We start from the raw sequence: 19,687 nt of genomic DNA on the forward strand, positions 1-19,687 counted from the left end.
GGGGGTAATAAGCACCTCACATTCATGCCGTTTAGAACCCAGGACACTCCGCCACTGACACACCCCACTTCCACTGTGCTGGCACTGTGTGGGCTCCCTTGCCCTGTCCCAGTGAGCCCTCATCCCGTCCCCGCCTGAGTTCTTCTTTGATCTCCCTGGGGTCCCCAGGCCTGGCCTGAGCAGAGGAGGCACCTGCAGCTTCTCGATGGGGCGGGTAACGTTGTACATGTCGATGGTGTTGATGATGATGGCGGGCGTGGTGAGAAAGAAGAAGAGGAAGAAGAGGAAAGTGTTGACTGCGATGAAGCGGGCCCACCAACTGAAGCGGCGGATGGACAGGTGTTTCCTGGGGAGGGAGGGGGGAGGGAGAAGGGAGAGGAGGCACCCTTAGGCCCAGGTCCCAGCCCACAGAGACAGACCAATTGTTCTTTCTTGCATGTCTGCTATGGGCCTACACCTACATGTACTGGGCCCTGGGCCTTCCCTTTAGGAACATCATTTGTAAAGGCTCGGAAGAAATCCTATAGGTGAGCAAGAAACTATGGGAAAACACTTTTTCCAAGAGTTGTTGCCTTCCATGCATAAGGTGGGGGTGGGTTTGGAGGTAAGTCAGGGCTGTGGTGTTCAGGAAGCACGTGGCACAGCCCAGCGGGGAAAGCTCTGGGCTTAGGTCCCATGGAGTCAAGTGGAGAGGGGTGGGCCTGTCCTGCAGCCTTCTTCAGTCTCAGAGGAGAGAGACGGGACGGAGGAGGCTTACCAGATGATGTCTTTGGGGTGAGGGGCATATGCGACCCTCCAATGGTAGGATTTGACAATGGTGGTCACTGAGGACTGCTGGGGGTACACACCGCAGTGCACGTACTTGTAATCATCCCGGATGCTGTGGGGGTGGGGCAGGGAGGAAGCGGAGGTTAGAAGTGAGAGGAGGGCTTCGGAAGGTCACAAGCAAGGTCCTAGGGTCGCTGTGCAGCCCATCAGTGGAGACATTACATTTTCCGGGGAGTTGTTCTGGAGCCCTGGATATCTCCTGTGACCTTAGAGGTAGATGGTTGCTAAGTCCCAGGGTCTGGAGGAGGGAAGGGGCCTTGGAGGGTGCCTAGATGCTCTGAGAAGTAGAAGGAACCACAGGGCTTTCGGCTCCTGCCTTCCATAAGGCAGAAGTGGTGGCACACGGACACGTTTGTCCTTTGAAGTTATGGGAAGTTGCTAACGTTAGCCCCATCTCAGCAGCAGTGGCTCCAGGTTCCTGAGCTCGTCCTGTGGGCCTGTGTTCGCCAGTGGTGAAGTAAACCTCAATTGAATAGCTTCCTAAACTGAGATACAACTGAAGAGAGGGCGTGTGCTGGAACCAGAACCCCATCTTGACTTTCTGACTCATATTTTAACACTCAGATCTTTTTTTTGCCAAATGGTGATGTCTTGAGAAGTAAATAGTGTTGTCCTGAGTAGGAATACTGCTTTATGCCACACATGAATATTAACAGAATATATGTCCCTTGTCAATCCTCTGGGAGAGAGATAGGACAAACATCAGTAATCGAACTGGACAGATGATAAGTTTGAGAATGTAAATGACATGGAAAATGGTGAACATTGTGACTATAATCTAGACTGTTCCTCGACTCTTCTGTAAGGCCGGAGTGGGTGAACCCCACATGGTATCCATACATTAATAGACTTCCACCAGGAGAAACCCTCTCACCCACCCAACACATCGCCACAACCCTTTAGACACCAATTCAAGAGTTCTCATATATTTAGCCCAGTCCTATGGATACTTCCAGAACATTCCAGAGTGGACCTAATTCACTTCCTGCTGAGAAAGGACTTCCAGAGGTTGGGGCAGAAGAGAGAGGGGGCTGTTGGGCTACAGCAGAATGGGGTGAGTGTAAGGAGGGCTCCTCTCTCCTGACTTTCTTCTCACTTGCAATAGGAGAAGGATGAAGTGTATACAATGAGGGAAAAATGGCTTTTGTTCCCAGAAACGTCTGGAAGAGGAACCAAGTGGTCAAAATGGTCATGATGACCACCCCTCTATGAGACAAGGGCACACGCAGTGAGGACCCAGCTGGGCATCCCTGGAGACCAGCTGAGGCTCAGCAGCTGAGGAAATGATAGAGCCAAGCCCTGGGAAGCAACAGGGAATCTTCCAGCTGGGGGAATCTCTCTTCCCTCCTCCTCCTCCTCCTCCTCCTCCTCCAGGGTGGAGTGTAGGTGAGAGAGCACAGACGAAGTCAGAGAAATGGAGGTCCGCCCTGGGGCCAGCCCCGCACTCACCGCTTCGTCATCCTCGAGTCTTGGAAGGTGACAAAGATCAGGTCGAGCCTCTTCATCCGAACACGGTTGAGCTCGGCATTGAACTCATCAGTGAGCTGCTCCTCCAGCTCACTGTAATACTGCTCCGCATCTACCTGGGGCGAGAAGCGACCCTCAGAGCTGCGGAGACCAGGACCAGGACCAGGCGGGTCTTACTGGTCCCCAGAGGCCTCTCCATGCAGCAGGCCCCCCACCCTGGGGCAGCCCCAGGCTCACTCTGCAATTCACCTCTCCCTCCTCCTTTAGATCTGAGAACAGTGAGACATAGCAGGGCGGGGGGCGGGGGGTGGCTTCAGAGCTGGGTGGACCCCAGAGAAACAGTGGGATGTGCGGCTGTGCGGGAGGTGGGGTCTCATCTTCTGCTCTGGCTGAAACAGGAGTCCCAGGGCTGAGACCCCCTCTGGCACCAGTGGCCAGAGGTCAAGGTGGAGCCTGTTCCTTAACCTGCTCCGGCCTTACCACCCTTAGGAGCCTGAAACTTGGCAGCGTACTTGTCTGCTGTGTTCCCTGTGGCCCGCCGGCCCAGGACCAGAAGGTAGACAAGAGCAAGCCTCCCTGGCTGTCCTGGAGGGGACCCAGGCAAGATTTTAGTTCCTCTGCAGGTCTACAGGGACACGGGGCACAGTGCAAGAGGAATGGGGAATGGTGCTCTGAAGACCGGACGTGGATGGGCCCTAGGCCTGGGGATGCAGGCTGGGGACAAACCTGGAGTCCCAGAGACACAGGCACTCCCTGCTGTTCCCAGCGCCCCTTCCAGTTACCTCCTTGAAGCAGGTCCAGCACTTGCAGAAGCAGAGGCGGGAGCAGGGGTGCGTCTTGATCATCACCTTCCCACTCTTCTTGGCCTTGGCCGTGTAGTACAGCCGGCCCCGCATGGCATGGCGCCTGTCAGCAGTGGGCGACAGAGACTGGGTACTCTGCTCAGTGGCCAGCAGAGTCCCACCTTCCCTCCCCTCCGGCACCCCAACCCCAGTTCCCAGCAGACCCCGCCGTGATCTCACCTCTGATCGTCCAGGTCGATCAAGTTCCTGACGTCATAGCAAAAGTGGACTCTGGTCACCACGCAACCTGGATAGGCCTCTCTGCAGCCACAAATACAGATAACTTAGCCAGCATGGGGGGCTGGGGCGGGGGGGGGGCGCCGGGTTGCGTCATCCTCAGCCTGTGCCTGGTGTGACAGTCTACAGGGCTAGGCAGTTCAGTTGCCCGGGATCCCCGCCTCTCAGGATGGGAGCAGTCACCCTAGCCCCCCGGGGGTCAACTGAGACTTGTGACATCTTTTCCTTTCAGACCAGGACAGAGGACAGAGCTCCGAACACTAGAGGCCTGGGAAGGAGCTTCTGCCAGGAGAGGATGAACACAGTCCTGCATGGAGCCTAGCACTTGGGACTGCCAGGGGATGCCATGCCCCGAGGCCGCTCGGAGGTAGGGCTCTCTGGGCTAAAGAGCTGACACATTAAGGAAAAAGTGGTGTCCCCTGCCTCTCACCCGCGCTGAGCAGGGAATGCATCCTGTAAAGCTTTGCCACAAGCCGGGCGTGGCGGCTCATGCCTTTAATCCCAACACTCGGGAGGCAGAGGTAGGAGGATTGCCATGAGTTCAAGACCACCCTGAGACTACATAGTGAGTTCCAGGTCAGCCTGGGCTAGAGTGAGACCCTACCTCAGAAAAAAAAAAAAAAAACAAAATAACCTCTGCTACAGTTGTGGTGGTCCCCCCTCCATTCTGGATAACTGATCTTACGCTAAGGGGTCCAGGCAGGGTATCCCTGGCCCCACCATTCTGTGCCAACTCACCTCACACCCAGGTGAGAACGCAGGCAAGGATAGTGGGAGGAGGCAGTACACACCCAGCGCACCCCCCCCCCCCACTTACTGGAAGTGCCTGATGATAATGTCTGGGTCTTGGATATCAGTTGGCACATAGGTGATCATCAGCGTCCTTGTGATCTGATCGGGGAGGTGGGGAGGACAGAGTTTGCACAAAAACACCAGGTATCTGGGTTCCCACCTGGGGAGCAGAGTTTCTATTCAACCCAGTTGCCTGATGCCCAGGGTCCCCTTGCTGAGCAAGCCAAGTGCAACGTCCTGTGGTCCTGAGATCAGCGAATCTGGCCTCAGTTATTCTCCAGGCCCAAGCAGCTGAGGTCGGAGAGGGAGAGCTAGGGCCTGGACGCAACACAGCTCCACGGCTGGGAAGGGCGACCACGCACTCTGTTTGCAGCCCATGCAGCACTATAGTGACTTTTGGTCTCCCTGAAATTCCCAGCTGCTGGCGTTCCCAAGGGGGCGGAGGTGCAGGAGGAGGTGCCGGGGTAGGGGGGTAGGGTGAGCAGGGGCCTGCTCCGGCCCGGGCAGCTCGAGCTGAGCCATCTGGGAGGCTGGGCGGAGGGTTCATGTGGGGACGGGGGGCCCTTCTCTCGCTCACCTTGAGATTCTTCTTGGGCACAAAGCCCAAGCAGTGATGCCCCATGAAGATGAAGTTGGTGATGAAGTACAGGAAGGCGAAGACACTATGCAGCCACAGTAACTTACTCCTGCAGGGGGCGCAGAGGGAGCGTGAGATGGGTGCCTCCCTCCAGGAGCACGCCCTCCACCCCAGGGCCGCGGCGCCCCAGCGTCCCCAGACCAGCATTCTCATCACCACAGGGTCCCCTTCCACCACAGGACTTCCCACGGACCACAGCCAGGGAGAGAGTGGGACCAGCCCCTTCATGTGCATTCTCTCACTAGACCCCCAGAGTCCCACAAGGTGGTCCCTTTTGATCCTCTTCATTTCTCCCACAGGGAAAGGAAGGCCAGAGAGCCGCCGGGGCCTGCCCGAGGGAGGCCAGAGTGGCCCGTGTCCTCGGGTACTTCACAGCGGCCTAGCAGGCCAGGTGAGGAGGGACCAGGGTCATCTGCAGGCCGAGGGGGAAGTGGGTCTCAGTTCTGCCTCCGCTTGGGTATGAGGGCTAAATAGCTCTCAGGCCGTGTCTCCATCCTTGCTCGTGACTCACAGAAATGTTGTCCCAAGGCCAGAATTGCTGTTTGGAAGCAGGGCCAGCTGGGCTGATGCGGCCTGTGGAAAGCAAGTCTGCCCTGCCTGCCCCCACCTGCCCCAGTGCCTGAGCTGCCCCAGGCTTCTCCCCAGTTTCTGTGGGGGAACAATGGCAGGTGTCTCTCAGGAACACTGCGGCTCTCTGAGGAATGGAGTCGTACACGCTGAAGGCCCTCTGCTGATCCATCGGAATCTACTTCTTGGGAAGGGGAGATGTCTCAGAATAAGTGTCCTAAGAGTAGTTCTGTAACACCGATCTAGTTGGCAGTACTGGGGGTGGGGGTGGGGAAGAGAGGATGCCACGACCCATTCTGTTAACAGGAGAGCTTTGGTGAAGCCAGTCTGCCCAAGGCCTAGCAAAGAAAGGCAGCGGCAGGAGGAGGGGCTGGGCTGGTGGATCTCTCTCACATGCTGAGAAAAACAGTTTGTACAGCTTAGTCAGGAGGTTGGTCCAGACTGGCCAAACCACCCAGTGGGCCTCAGTAAGGACAGGCAGGTCCACATCTGGATCAGGACAGGTTGATCTGGCCACCAATCAGGTTGGCGGACATTTTGAAACAAAGCCTTAGGTTCCTGGCCAGGGAGCAGGATGGGAGCCAGAGAACATGCCCTGTGGCATTTCCCCACCCATGGCCTAGAGCTGAAAGGGAAGAGAACCCGATCAAGGGCCACTGAGCAGCAGTGGTGAGTCTGAACCCATCATGAGGCCTCAGTCCTTCTGCTGTAAACACCAGAGCGGCCAGCTCGCAGAGCCACGGTTCAGTGACTTCTGTCACTCGAGCCCAGGGAAGACAGGTAGACATGCCTTTACTGCCCCCCCCCCCGCCCCCTGCCATACAGGGTCTCTGTACCTTGAGTCAGACACACTAAACAAATAGGACCATTTATCCACTGAAGAGTAGCTCCACTAACAACAGATGAGGTTATTAAGGTACCAGAGTCCTGTCTCCCAAAGGGGAATGCAACTTCTGGCATCCCACTTAGGGCCGGAATTCCCAGGGAGGTCAGCCTCATCATCATAGCTCGAACACACTGGCCCTCCTCTCTCCCCAGCCTCACCCCCAGTGCCCAGCCAGGAGAATGGGAGGGAAGATCAGGTACCTACTCTGTGGAGACATTGACAATGGTCGTCCGAGCAAAGTGGCTGTTCCAATCTGAAAGAGAAGAAAGGGCCGACCTTGAGCCTGGCTCCCTCGGCTGTCAGGGGCAGTCATATGGGGGAGAACTGAAGGTTTCTAATGAACACCAGGGGTCTAGAGACACCTGCCCAGACTTGTCTCCAACTTCCAACAAAAGCATCGTTCTCCTGGGTAGTGCCGACTGCGGCTCTCAGCTGTAAAGTGAGACCAAGTCTTCAGGGACACATTACAGACATCTGGTAAATGTTGGCTGAAGGAACTAGTTGGCTATGCAGCCATGAGCAGCACAATAAAGTTAGCAGCACTGGCCATGATCCCAACAAGAGCTCTGAACTTGGGGCTGGAGAGATGGCTTAGCGGTTAAGGCACATGCCTGTAAAACCAAAGGACCCAGGTTCAACTCCCCAGGACCCATGTAAGCCATATGAACAAGGGGACTCATGCATCTGGAGTTCGTTTGCAGTGGCTAGAGGCATGGCACACCCATTCCCCCCCTCCTCTACCTGCCTATTTCTGTATCTCTCTCTGTGTCAAATTAATAATAAGAAGAACTCTGAACTCAAGGAAAGTGGGATAGTACCTCATTCAGAGTAAACCCTCTGGCTGTGTGTTTTAATCCTGTCTGTTCACATGCTCCAGGCTTTGTAGAATGTCTGTAATTCCCGCAATACACTACCATCACCCACATGTAAATGCCTGGGCTGGGGTTCTAGAAAGACAGGCATCGGAAGTTGTTGACTCTGGTGGGGGAGTATGGCGGGACACTCAATGTGCTACCGTGACTTCATTAAGTCCACAGCTGGCTGGAAGGAAACAAGGTAGGAACCTGAGAAATTAGGCAGGACTGCCACTTAGACATTTAAGGTGTCACTGGACATCAGTCTTCCCACAGCTCTGTCCTTCCTGTAATTCTAAGGGAAACACAGCTGCTATTCCCTGAGCTCTCATTTGTGTATAAGGCATATAACCTTCCTCCCTCCCTCTCTCTCTCTCTCTCTCTCTCTCTCTCTCTCTCTCTCTGCCCAAGACAGTGGAGGAAACTGATCTTCCAAATATAAGACTAAATTATTTATTAGCTTGGTGAAGGTATTTTTCTCGGCGGGGGGGGGGGGGAGGAGCAAGCCTTCCCTCACACCATTCCCCTGTTACCATGAGTGTGGGCAGAAGCCCTGCGAGACAAGTTCTTCACATACAGTGCTGTGTACTGTTCTGTACTGTCCTCACTCCCAGGGTGGGGAGTGAGGACAAGTCAGGACTAGGGTGTTTGTGGTGAACCACACTTCCTGTAAATCTTCCATGAACACCTGGCTGGGTATGGCATGGGGACATGAACAGAGAGTTCTAGAATGAACTCCATGCTTGTGATGCCCCAGGCCTCGGGTCCGGGTCAAACTAGGCTCTAGCGTCTCCAGTTTCCACGGGACAGGACTGCAGGATGGCTTGTCTCGTTCTGCATGAAAGCAGCCTTGCAGAGACAGGACTGAAAGCCAGTCGGCTAGACCCCTGAGTGTTCAACCTTCTAGGCCGCTGGTGGCCTGCAGCCCAGGGCCCACTCAGCATTGCCTACCCAGAACAGTTCCCGTGTAGTTGATGGGCAAAATGACGCCCAGAGAGGGGATGCAGAGGACGAGCACGAAGATGATGAGGTGGTACTGGAACATGATGTAGATGCGAGCATCGTCCCCGCACTTGCTGATCAGATCCTGGTCCCTGCAAGAGACAGAGTCAGAGGCCTCCCTTGGGCACCAGCACAGAGGTGGAGGAAAAATGGCGAGAGGAGCCCCTCACACCCAAAATCTAGTGTGGGGGCGATCATGGTCCTTCTCCTCAATGCTGTGGATGCGATGGAGTGAATGGCAGACACCTCAGAGAAAGCCCATGTCACAGGCGCCCAAAGAAGAGCCCAGAGTGCATGCCAACTAAAGCACCAGTCCCTCCTTCGTTCCTCCAAATGTGTGTGCACACGCACACGCGTGTGCATGCCCATGCACGGAGCCCATGTGTGGAGGTTTCTACCTTTCTTGAAACAGTCTTTCTCTCTCTTGTTGTTTGTGGCTGCAAATACCAGAGTACCTGGCTGCAAGCTTTGGGGTTCTCCTCACTCCTATTACTGTAGGTGTGTTGGCACTGCAGACAGACAGACACACACACACACGCACACACCACTTTTCTTCTGGTTTCATGTGGTACTGAGGACGTGGACACCAGTCGCCAGGCTTGCACAGCAGGCGCCTTTAGCCCCTGAGCCATCTTCTCAGCCCATCCTTCCATTCCTTCTGCAAACACGCCAAGCTCAGTCTACCACAGGACAGGACCAAGAATGACTGATACTCATATGCACCCGACTTACAAAGTTCTTCGTTTCACCTCCCTAAATTCAAAAAGACTATCTGAAAGCACAATCAGATAACCCTCCACACTGTCAGGCTGGCCAAAGTGAGAAAGTTGGACAATGCCAAGTATTGGGAAAGGGTTAGCATGAGGGAGAACAGCTGTTCTTCTCTACTCACTCGTGGTCGTATGTGAGGCTCAGCTATGAGTCACTCATTCTTTTAAAGTTTTTTTTTTTGCTTTTTGTTTTTTGTTTTTTGAGGTAGGGTCTCACTCTAGCCCAGGCTGACCCGGAATTCACTATGGAGTCTCAGGGTGGCCTCAAACTCACGGCAATCCTCCTACCTCTGCCTCCCAAGTGCTGGGATTAAAGGCGTGCGCCACCACGCCCGGCTAAAGTTATTTTTTTTTGGATTTTTTATTTATTTATTTGTTTATTTGACAGAATAAGAGGGAGAGAGGGAGAGAGAGATGTATGTTATACCCTGTGACCTAGTAATTCCAATACTAGGTTTTTACTCAACAGGTATATGGAATCTTCATCCAGCAAATGGGTAAAAATCTCATGAATGCATTATTATAACCAACTTGACAGGAAACAGTTGCAATGTCAGTCAAAGCCAGGTGTGATACTGCCTGTCTGCAATCCCAGCACTTGGGAGGTAGAAACTGGAGAACCAAGAGTTCAAAGTCAGGCAGGTGTGGTGGCACATGCCTTTAAACCTGGCACTCAGGAGGCAGAGATAGGAGGATTGTTGTGAGTTCAAGACCACCCTGAGGCTCCATAGTGATTTCCAGGTTAGCCTCAGCTAGAGTAAGACCCTACCTAAAAAAAAAAAAAAGGAGTTCAAGGTTCAAGGTCATCTTCTGATACATAGTGAGTTTGAGATCAGCCTTAGCTATGTGACACCCTGCCTGAAAAGAACAAAAAGAACCAGGTGTGGTGGTTTATACCTTTAATCCCAGCACTCAGGAGGCTGAGGTAGGAGGATGGCCATAAACTCAAAGCCACCTGGGTAAAGAAAATCCTGCCTCGAAAACTCCAAAAACAAAATCCCCCAAATTTTAAATTAAAAAAAAGTCATGCTGGAGAGATCGTTCAGTGGTTAAGGTGCTTGCCTGCAAAGCCTAATGACCAGGGTTTGATTCCCCAGTACCCACGTAAAGCCAGATACACAAAGTGGTGCATGCATCTGGAGTTTATTTGCAGTGGCTACATAGGTCCTGGTGTGCCCATTCTCTCTCCCTCCTTGCAAATAAATAAAATAAATGTCAATCAAAGGCGAGACACATACAGGACTGTGTTAAAAACGAATGACTCATAGCTGAACCTCATGAACGCGATCATGAGTGAGACGCCAGACACAAGCATTGCATAGCGTATAATTTCATGCAAAAGCTTCAAAAAATAAGACAACATTAAACCATAGAGGAAGAAATTAGAACAGTGGCCACCCTGGAAAGGAGGAAGGGGTAGGATATTGAGGTAAGGTGAGGGGACTTCTTGGGGCTATGATGTTCTAATTTTTTTTTTTTTTTTTTTTTTTTTGGTTTTTCGAGGTAGGGTCTCACTCTAGCCTACGCTGACCTGGAAACATTCTAATTCTTGATCTGGGTGGCGGTGGCATAGGTTTTGCATTGTGGTGACTTGACTATTTTATTTTTGTATATTTTATGTGTGCTATACTTTAGTTTCAAAAACAATAGCAGCAACTCTCATAGAAATCTCATATGATCTTATCAAACCCAAGATGATGTTTGATTAAGCATTTCAGTTAATATTAGTTTCTTCTTCTTCTTCTTTTTTTTTCGAGGTAGGGTCTCACTCTAGCCCAGTCCAACTTGGAATTCACTATGTAGTCTCAGGGTGGCCTTGAACTCATGGCGATCCTCCTACCTCTGTCTCCTGAGTGCTGGGATTAAAGTCATGTGCCATTGTGCCCGGCTATATATTAGTTTCTTATTATGCTAGTTTTGCTTGGTAACTGGTAGGGTTTGAAAATGGTTTGTTCCCTCCCAACCCCATGACAGTTTGGTGCCCACTGTGAGATATAAAGAGGATTGAAACTTAATTCTACTATGTTCACAAGCAGAGCCTTGGGATTCTATCAGTTCTTCAGAGTCAAAAATCCCATGATCAAAAGACAGATTACAGGACACACACAAGCATGTTTGTGCACACACATGCACAGTCATGCTCCGTGCCTCTTGCAGCTGATGTCCTGAGCACCTTGGGAATCTGTCAGTAAGGAGGGCATGGTGGAGGCAACCCCTTGGACCAGATCTGTGAGATGAAATAAATCTTTCTTTATAACTTAGCTTGTGCTATTAGCAGCTATGGCTCTAGCTATGCACAGCACTGGATGAACTATTCTTTTTTCTTTTTACTCTTTTTTTTGGAGGGAGGGTCTCACTCTGGCTCAGGCTGACCTGGAATTCCCTATGTAGTCTCTGCTCCTCCAATGCACATGCCTTAAAATCCTGGTGAATCGGGTGACACCCACGAATGTCTCCATTGCTGGTCAGGGTCTCTTGTGAAGTGTTTATATTTAGAGGTGTTTACTTTAAGTAGCTATCTAATAAATAAAAGCATTTCTGGTGAAAAAAAAAAAAGAGAAAACCTATGCAGTCTCAGGGTGGCCTCAAACTCAGGGTGATCCTCCTACCTCTGCCTCCCAAGTGCCAGGATTAAAGGCATGCACCACCATGCCCAGCTTGCACTGTTCTTTTGTTTGCCCTTTAATCTTAAGCCTTTCTGTGTGTTTTACATAATGGTGGCAGTAGCACCTATTTAGGGAGTACAGGTCACACTCCATACCACATGGTCTTCCCACCCCACCAGTGGGCATATGGCTTCTCTGTTCCTGCCTTCTGTGTAGTCTCGTAGGTTGCATTCAACTTTAAGCATCTAGTCTAGGATTGAGATTTATTTTTTTTTAACACTGTGACAAAAAACACATCTTCAAGGTTTTCAGTATCTCCATCTAGGAACATATTTAGATTTTCTATTTGTGAATAACTAACACTTCCTGCTCTGGACTTGAGAATTAAGTCCCAAGAATGGGGTCTATGTGAACCTATGAGAAGTCTGAGTGTAGAACAGGGAAGTTTCTTGCTATAGGTGTGGAATACCACATTTGATCTCATGATAGAAATCATGTCTGACAGAATCCATTCAACATTTACTGTGTTTTCATTTTTGTCCTAGCACCTATGAATCTCAGAATTAAATTTCAAATTCAGTCAATTAAAGAAAAAAGAGGGCTGGAAAGACGGCTTAGTGGTTAAGGCACTTGCCTGCAAAGCCAAAGGACCCAGGTTCGATTCCCCAGTACCTATGTAAGCCAGATATATAAGGTGGTGCATGCATCTGGAGTTTATTTGCAGTGGCTGGATGGAAGCCCTGGCATGCCCATTTTTTCTCTCTTTCCCTCTCTATGCCTCTTTCACTCTCTCAAATAAAAAAAAAATCATAGCCGGGTATGGTGGTGCATCCCTTTAATCCCAGCACTCTGGAAGCAGAGGTAGGAGTATTGCAGTGAGTTTGAGGCCACCCTGAGACTACATAGTGAATTCCAGATCAGCCTGGTCTAGAGTGAGATCCTACCTCAAAAAAAAGGAAGAAGGAAAGAAATTATAGCTGGCTATGGTGGTGCACGCCTTTAATCTCAGCACTCAGGAGGCAGAGGTAAGAGGATCACCATGAGTTCAAGGCCACCCTGAGACTACATAGTGAATTCCAAGTCAGCCTGGGCCACAGCGAGACCTTACCTTAAAAAAGAAGAAGGAGGAGGAGGAGGAGGAGGAGGAGGAAGAGGAGGGGGAGGGGGAGGGGGGAGGAGGAGGAGGAGGGGAGAAGAAGAAGAAGAAGAGGAGGAGGAGGAGGAGGAGGAGGAGGAAGAAGAAGAAGAAGAAGAAGAAGAAGAGGAAATCATGTCTGAACTGTGTATATGAGGTTTCGGGAGGGGAAGAAAGGGGGTTCCAGAGAACCTCCACACAGGCGAAGAGAGCAGAGGGCTGGACTTTACAAGAGATCACAACAATTTCCTTCCTGGTCAGGAGTCCTGCCTTTGGCTCTGGGTCCTTTCCTCTTCCCAACATTCTTTACAGCGCCACCTGGTGCGACCCTCCTTCCTCCCACTCACCTTCTACCCACGCTCAGCGAACGCTCTGTCTGCTCCGGTCTCCTGCCTCCATCTGCTGTCTCTGTCGCCCATCTCGCTCCTCTTAAGCTCCCCCTTCCTCCACACCCACTCCTACTTTCCCCTTAAACTCCAACTAGGTTCAAAAAGCATGTGTCCGTTCCTCTAATACAAACCGACCATCTCCCCAGCATTGCTCCTTGTCCTGTTTCCCTCAAGGTCCATCCAGTACCTTATTTTTCTCTTTCTACTCACTTCCTGAAAAGTGAGCTCCGTTCTGTGTTTCTACCTCTTTGGACACCTGGACGTGCCCTCCCGATGGAGACCTGAATCTCCCAGATTCATGTCCTCCAGTGGAGACTGCTGGCCATGCCAGCCTGGGCCTTGTCCTTGCTCCACTTGCTTGACCCTACAGCCTTGAGGAGAACCCTTTCTCCTCCTCCTCCTCTCTCAATGAGGTGCACCCTGAACCTTTGCTCATCCTGCCCCTTGGGGGATCCATCTGTTCCTGTCACTTCAGCTGCAGCCTCTACACAGCCATCTGTCAAGTCTAAATCCCCTGATATGACCCTTGTTCTAAGCTTTAATCCCGTTATTTTAACAGCTGCCTGGTCAACTCACATGCTTGCCCCAGCCACACCTCATCATTGTGTTTCTTCTCCCATCTATTGACTTTACTCTCCTCTCCAGAAACCAGACCTTAGTTTCTCCCTCCTAAACCAGGCCACGACCTATTGTCTAAAGGTCCCTGGTTCCTGACACCCCCTGCCCCCCGCCGCTGCTACCCATCACTTCCCTGGTCACTTCCCCAGTTCAGCACACCACCTCCTACACAGACGGCTGGAACAGCCTCCTTGACTGCTCACCTTGACCTTGCTCTTTGTTAGCTGCTATTCATGTCTACCATGCTGCCTACAAACAGGTATCGCTGCAGGTTTCCGGCTCAAAACCAGCCATTGCTCTCCACGGCCTTCAGACCAAAGCCCAGACTTCCCTGAGTCTGAACCCCTCCCCTCCAGCGCTGCCTCTCATTGCCACGTAGTCCTGCTTCTGACCGCTCCAGGTTAACCCCTTCTGGACACTTCCAGCTCGTCTCTATCCCCAACCTCTGCTACACAGTCTTCTGCATCTGATATATGCTCCGAATCGCTTCCCTTGAGGTTCCTCCAGCCTTCAAGGCCCAGCTCAAAACCACACTTTTCCTGAGCCCCCTGGCAGGAATTGCTCTCTCTTTCCAAGTGCCCTTTGCAAAGAACACTACAACTTTCTTGTCGCAAAGGGCATATAGAGTCTTGTAAGCCTTCGTTTTGCCAAATAGGCTGCACAGGGGGTTTTGTGCACGGGGACTCTGGCTGGTCTGTCCCTGGTCATGTGGCACTGCTCCTACAGGGTGGCGGGCATGGTGGAATGCCCCACGTTCCTGCACGATGTGTTCCTCATGGAGGGGCCTCCAGGTATGCACACAGAGCCATGCACGCTGACCTGGCCACTGACCTGCAGGTCCAGATGTGCCCACACCAACAGCTGCACATCCAGATGTGCAGGAGCACAGTGACCTGAGTCTTTGGCTCCATGCTTACATACTCCACAGAGACACCCGCCACCTGAAGGTCAGTGGGGTTTCTCGTGTACCCTACTTTCTCATGGCACATGTCCCTTCTCTCCCTAGGGAAATCTATTGACATGTCAAGAACAGTGGAGAAAAATCCAGAGATCCAGTCTCAAACTCCTTTTAGGGGCTCCCTTCCTAAAAGCTTGGGTGGACTCCTTCATCCCAACTACCCTCTCCTCTTTCCTGGGCAAGGGACTGATGCACACACTGTGCACATGTGTTCATACGCCTGTAGGCATGAGCTGGTGTGCATGTAGATGCCTAAATGCAAATATGTGCACATGTGTGTACATGCCTGTGTTGACTGTGCCGTGTATCTGTGTTTGTGAGTGTGCACAGGTGTGTACACATGTGTGTACCTGTGTGTACCTGCATGTCCCTGCCTTAAGGGCATAGCTGAGTCTCTAATAAATGTCTGCTTAGCTGAAACATCTGGCTAGTAGTGGGGAGTTGGGAGGCAACATGTGTCTTGGGGGTCTGGCTCTACAGAAAGCCAGAAGATGAAGGGGTCAAGGGTTATATAGGGCTGTGCCTCTGTAACCCAGGCTCGGAGAGAGGGAGTCTGCCCTTCTGGCCAATGTCCTTGAGCCCCCTCTTGGCGAGTATGATGAGTGATGGACACAGAAACCAAGCAAAGAGCATGGCAGAGAGGACTTCTCTTCCTAGCGTGGAGCTCACAGGATCATTTTTCTACTCATGCCCAGAGGGCTGCGGCTGGGGAGGATGGGCAGAGTGTGAGGTCCAATCCCATGCACCAGTTGACCCTGGGGAAAGGTCCCTTTGCCTGCATGGAGGCAGGAAGGAAGTGGGGACTGGGATCCAGCACTCAGACCTGTCACCCTGCAGAGCTCTGCTAACTCTGGAGACAGCCTTGATCTCTGTCGCCACCCCCCACCCCAAACCAGGCAACGGTGTCACGCCCCCAGGGAGTGGCACTTACTTCATGGTTATGCTGTTGAAGAACCAGGCACAGAAGCCCTGGGGAGCAAGGAGAAAATCTGTGAGAAAAGCCAGTCCAGGCGGCCCTGCCTGGCTAGGGGGCCCCGGGCAGCAGTCATTGGGGGCAGGGTCCAGAAGGGGCCTCCTTCACCAGAAAAAAAATTCTCTGGAATCAGGTGACTACTGGGGGCGATGTCTCCCTGGAAGTGAGTGGACATCCGTGACATTCTGATGCGGGGATAGGGCCAGGCAGCAGGGTCACGGGGACAGCTGCTGTCTTCTGTCACTTGCTGCATCCTTCGGTGGTCCAGCGGGCTGTTTCTCAAGTAGGAATTTACCATCATTAACCAGTTGGCCAATGGGAATTTGACCCAAAAAGAACCTATTAAGAGTCTCTTAAGAGGATGGATATGTGTGTTGGTAGAGTCTCTCTTCCCAAGTCCCTACCACTTAGTAACAGCCATGAATCCTGTAGCGGTGTGATGCCATGTTTTTTTCTACATATGCATGTATGGAGGCATGTCTGTATAGAAGTGGGAGCATGTGTATGTAGGTGTGTGTGTGGGTGTGTGCATGCGTGTGGAGGCCAAAGGTCTGACAAGAGTGTTTTCTTCAACCATTTTGCACATTAACTTTTTTTTTTTTTTATTTGAGAGCGACAGACACAGAGAGAAAGACAGATAGAGGGAGAGAGAGAGAGAATGGGCGCGCCAGGGCTTCCAGCCTCTGCAAACGAACTCCAGATGCGTGCGCCCCCTTGTGCATCTGGCTAACGTGGGACCTGGGGAACCGAGCCTCGAACCGGGGTCCTTAGGCTTCACAGGCAAGCGCTTAACCGCTCAGCCATCTCTCCAGCCCGCACATTAACTTTTTAAAGGTTCTTATTTATTTGAGGGAGCGGGCAGGGAGCCAGATAGAGAGAAAGAGCATGGGCGCACCAGGGCCTCTAGCCGCTGCAGACGAACTCTGGACACATGCGCCCACCACCTTGGCATCTGGCTTACGTTTCCATGTTATTTTTGAGACAGTGTCTCTCCCTGAATCTAGAGCTCACTCATTTGGCTAGACCAGCTACACAGTAATCCCTAGGGATCCTCTTGTGGCTGCCCCCACAGCTCTGGGATTCCAGGTGAGTGCCACTACACTTGGCTTTTTTTTTTTTTTTTTTTTTTTTTTGGTTTTTCGAGGTAGGGTCTCACTCTGGTCCAGGCTGACCTGGAATTAACTCTGTAGTCTCAGGGTGGCCTTGAACTCACGGCGATCCTCCTACCTCTGCCTCCCAAGTGCCGGGATGAAAGGCGTGCGCCACCATGCCCGGCTACACTTGGCTTTTATGTGGGTGCTGAGGATCTGAACCGAAGCCCTCATGCTTGTGTGGCAAGTGCTTTGCCCGCCGAGCCATGACCACGCCCCCTTGGTGCCATCTTTGATGCCACATTTAGTCAGCCTTTCGGAGAACAAAGCCAGCTCAGAGAAGAGAGGGTCCTGTTGGTGATGCTGGACTCTGGGGATCTTAGTTGTGCCTGAAGCGGCTGCTGTGAGGAAGTCACCCACAGCGAGCTGCGAGTGACCCTGCGACGCAAAGCCGGCTTGCATCCGGGTCAGCAACTGCACCTGAGGCCCTGTTCCATTAGGGAGGATCTTGCTGCCTGGAGTTGCTGGGTGTGGGGAGGGAAGCCTCGGGCACAGAAAGGTTATGGGAACCCTGAGAGAAGGATCAGCTTGGGAAGACTCTGTGACACGAGGGTGCTTCTGGAAACTACGCCCTGGCGCACAACGCCTGCTGGGACTCCTAAGTGTCGCAACACCTTGGACAAGGCCGTAGCTCTTGATTGGCCCGTTTCAGTCACGTGCTCTTTTCTCCTGTGAACCAGGCAAGCCCAGCTGATAGACAGATTTCAGAAACCCAAGGGAGGAGAAAGGTTTTCCTAAAAGCAAGCAGCCAGGGTAGGCAAAAGAGAAAAAAGAAAGTCTTGCACTCGCTTGGCAGAAGGGCCACCTTACGTGTTATAAAGGCTTGGTCCTCAGTTGGTGCCATTGAGAGGTGACTAAATTGTGGGAGCGCTAACGTCACCCATGGGTCTGGCCGCTGGCGATCACAGCTGAATGGGCTCTCTCTCTCTCTCCCTCTCTCTCTCTCCCGGCCATGTTCCAGCATCACCTGTGGCCCACAGCAGTGCAAGTCAGCTCACCACTGCTTGAAACCTCTAAAACTGTGAGCTTAAATAAATCTTTAATCCTCTGTTTTCCTCAGGTACAAACAGTGACAAAATAGGTGCTCACAGTGACAAAAAAAAAAAAAATAAGGCTAACACAAAGTCCCTCAAGCCCTAAGGCACTCAGAAAACTCAGTAACTAATGGGTTGCCTATAGGAGAAAGACGCTCTCTCCTCCTCTTTCCCCGGCCCCACAGGAAAGGGCCCAAGTCCCCAGGAGCTACCTCCGCTGATGAGATTAAGGGTGACGGTGGTCAGCTCCCTGGATCTCTCTCAGTCCCCGTCCTCCACACCCTAGCGAGATGAGGCTACACATAAGTGCCCCTCTGCCCAGGGTACTCTAGCAGGAACCACTCCGGACTAAGAGCCCCTGTGAGCTGGGCTGTTGGTGGGGCCACCTCCCAGGACTTCCCTTTCTGGTCCAAGAGAATTTCCACACTCTGCTGACATGCCTGCCATAAAGATTTCTCTTCAGGATGCCCTGGAATTCATTACGTAGCCTAGGCTGGCTTCAAACAAAGTAATTTTCTTGCCTCCACCAAGAGCTGGGATTACAGGTGTAAGATACCACTCCCAGCTTTCTTCTTAAGACTTTTTTTTTTTTTTTAATAATCTTGGGGCTGGAGAGATGGCTCCACAGTTAATGCACTTGCCTGCAAAGCCTAAGGACCAAGATTTAATTCCCCAGGACCCATGTAAAGCCAGATGCACAAGGTGGCTCCTGTATCTAGAGTTCGTTTGCAGTGGCTAGAGGCCCTGGGGCACCCATTCTCTCTCTGACCTTGCCTCCTTCTGTCTTAAAAATATAAATAAATAAATAAATCATCTTCTTGTCATGGTAAAACACATACAGCCATGTGTCTGGAAATTAACCAGAGTGCCACCTCGTAAGGCGGGTGTCACTGTCCTTCCTCTACCTTGAGCCTCAGAGAGACAAGTGACTTGCTGGAGGCCTCAGACTTGGGATGGGGCAGAGCCTGGCCACAGGAAGACCTGGTCTCTCAGAGGGGTGATGGTGGAAGGAATATGGCTCTGCTTATTTATAGCAGGTGTGCACCATGTTAATCGCAGTACAGGCTGGACCAAACACTGGGTTGTGGGGATGAGTGACACCGGCCGCCGATCATGTGGACGAGGGGTCATGACAGACAGTTAAGGATATGAGAGGAAGAGATGATAAGACAGAACACTTGGACCCAGGTGTTCCAGGTCAGGTCATCCCGGAGAAGTGGCACCTGAGCTGAAATGTGAACCAAGAGTGGGAGTGACTCTGAGAAGGGCCGCTGGTGAAAAAGGGGGAGAAGGAAGAGCTCGGGAAAGGCCCCAGGAGGGGAAGATGGCACTGCTGAGGGCCAGCAACTCAGGTGTGGCTAAGGGTGCAGAGTTGGGGGGAGACCGACTGGACAAGGGGCTCAGGAGATCCATCCACCAGTCCATAGAGGGCGTTTGCAACTGGTGACAAGAGCATCAGGCAGGAGCTGACAGAGCAGCGCCCACGCGCGAGAGGTGGGCGACCCGGGCTCACTGCCGGTCTCTGCCTCCGCCCCGCTCCGGGCCCCATGGCTTCCTGCCCAGTGTCCAGGTCCCTCGGGGAGCGAGGCAGCTCCCAGTACTCACCCTGTCCCTGCGTTCCATCTCCAAGGAAACCTCTGAGGGAGACGATTTCTCACTCTGCTCCCCGTAGATCAGTGAGGTCAGGCTGCCAGCCAGGAAGGGTGACAGGGATGGGGAAAAGGAGAGACGAGGCTTCAGGCACCTGCCCTTCCTCCCCTCTCCTGCCGCAGAGCTGCAGGTTTGCCTCAGCTCCCGGTGCAGACAGGGCTACTGCTGCCACCAGCTGTCCGGTGCACCATGGGAAGTCCAGCCGTGGGATCCCCAAAGTCTGAGTCCAGAGGAAAACGTGGCCTTGTGCTCAGAGATGACTGTCCTCCAAGTTCCCTCCCTCCAAGGAGG

At 52.3% G+C, this 19,687-nt stretch overlaps 1 protein-coding gene across 6 annotated transcripts in view; it reads right to left on the minus strand.

The window, feature by feature from the left end:
- The window catches only part of Tmem63c (transmembrane protein 63C), a 73,071-nt gene that overhangs the window by 17,491 nt on the left and 35,893 nt on the right, over positions 1-19,687 (minus strand). For 5 of the 6 annotated variants that reach the window (XM_045154976.1, XM_045154975.1, XM_045154979.1 and 2 more), the window contains 11 exons: positions 19,352-19,433; positions 15,520-15,557; positions 8,062-8,204; positions 6,461-6,509; positions 4,744-4,852; positions 4,192-4,265; positions 3,318-3,398; positions 3,078-3,201; positions 2,278-2,411; positions 758-880; positions 193-346 (listed from right to left, as the gene is read on the minus strand). In XM_045154976.1, the coding sequence (XP_045010911.1) occupies positions 193-346; positions 758-880; positions 2,278-2,411; positions 3,078-3,201; positions 3,318-3,398; positions 4,192-4,265; positions 4,744-4,852; positions 6,461-6,509; positions 8,062-8,204; positions 15,520-15,557; positions 19,352-19,433 (1,111 nt within the window). Of the gene's footprint in view, positions 1-192; positions 347-757; positions 881-2,277; positions 2,412-3,077; positions 3,202-3,317; positions 3,399-4,191; positions 4,266-4,743; positions 4,853-6,460; positions 6,510-8,061; positions 8,205-15,519; positions 15,558-19,351; positions 19,437-19,687 lie in introns of those variants that run through there. The other variant, XM_045154980.1, reaches the window with a different exon arrangement.

The sequence above is a fragment of the Jaculus jaculus genome, chromosome 7 (genome assembly GCF_020740685.1).
Source record: "Jaculus jaculus isolate mJacJac1 chromosome 7, mJacJac1.mat.Y.cur, whole genome shotgun sequence".
NCBI classification, from domain to species: Eukaryota; Metazoa; Chordata; class Mammalia; order Rodentia; family Dipodidae; genus Jaculus; species Jaculus jaculus.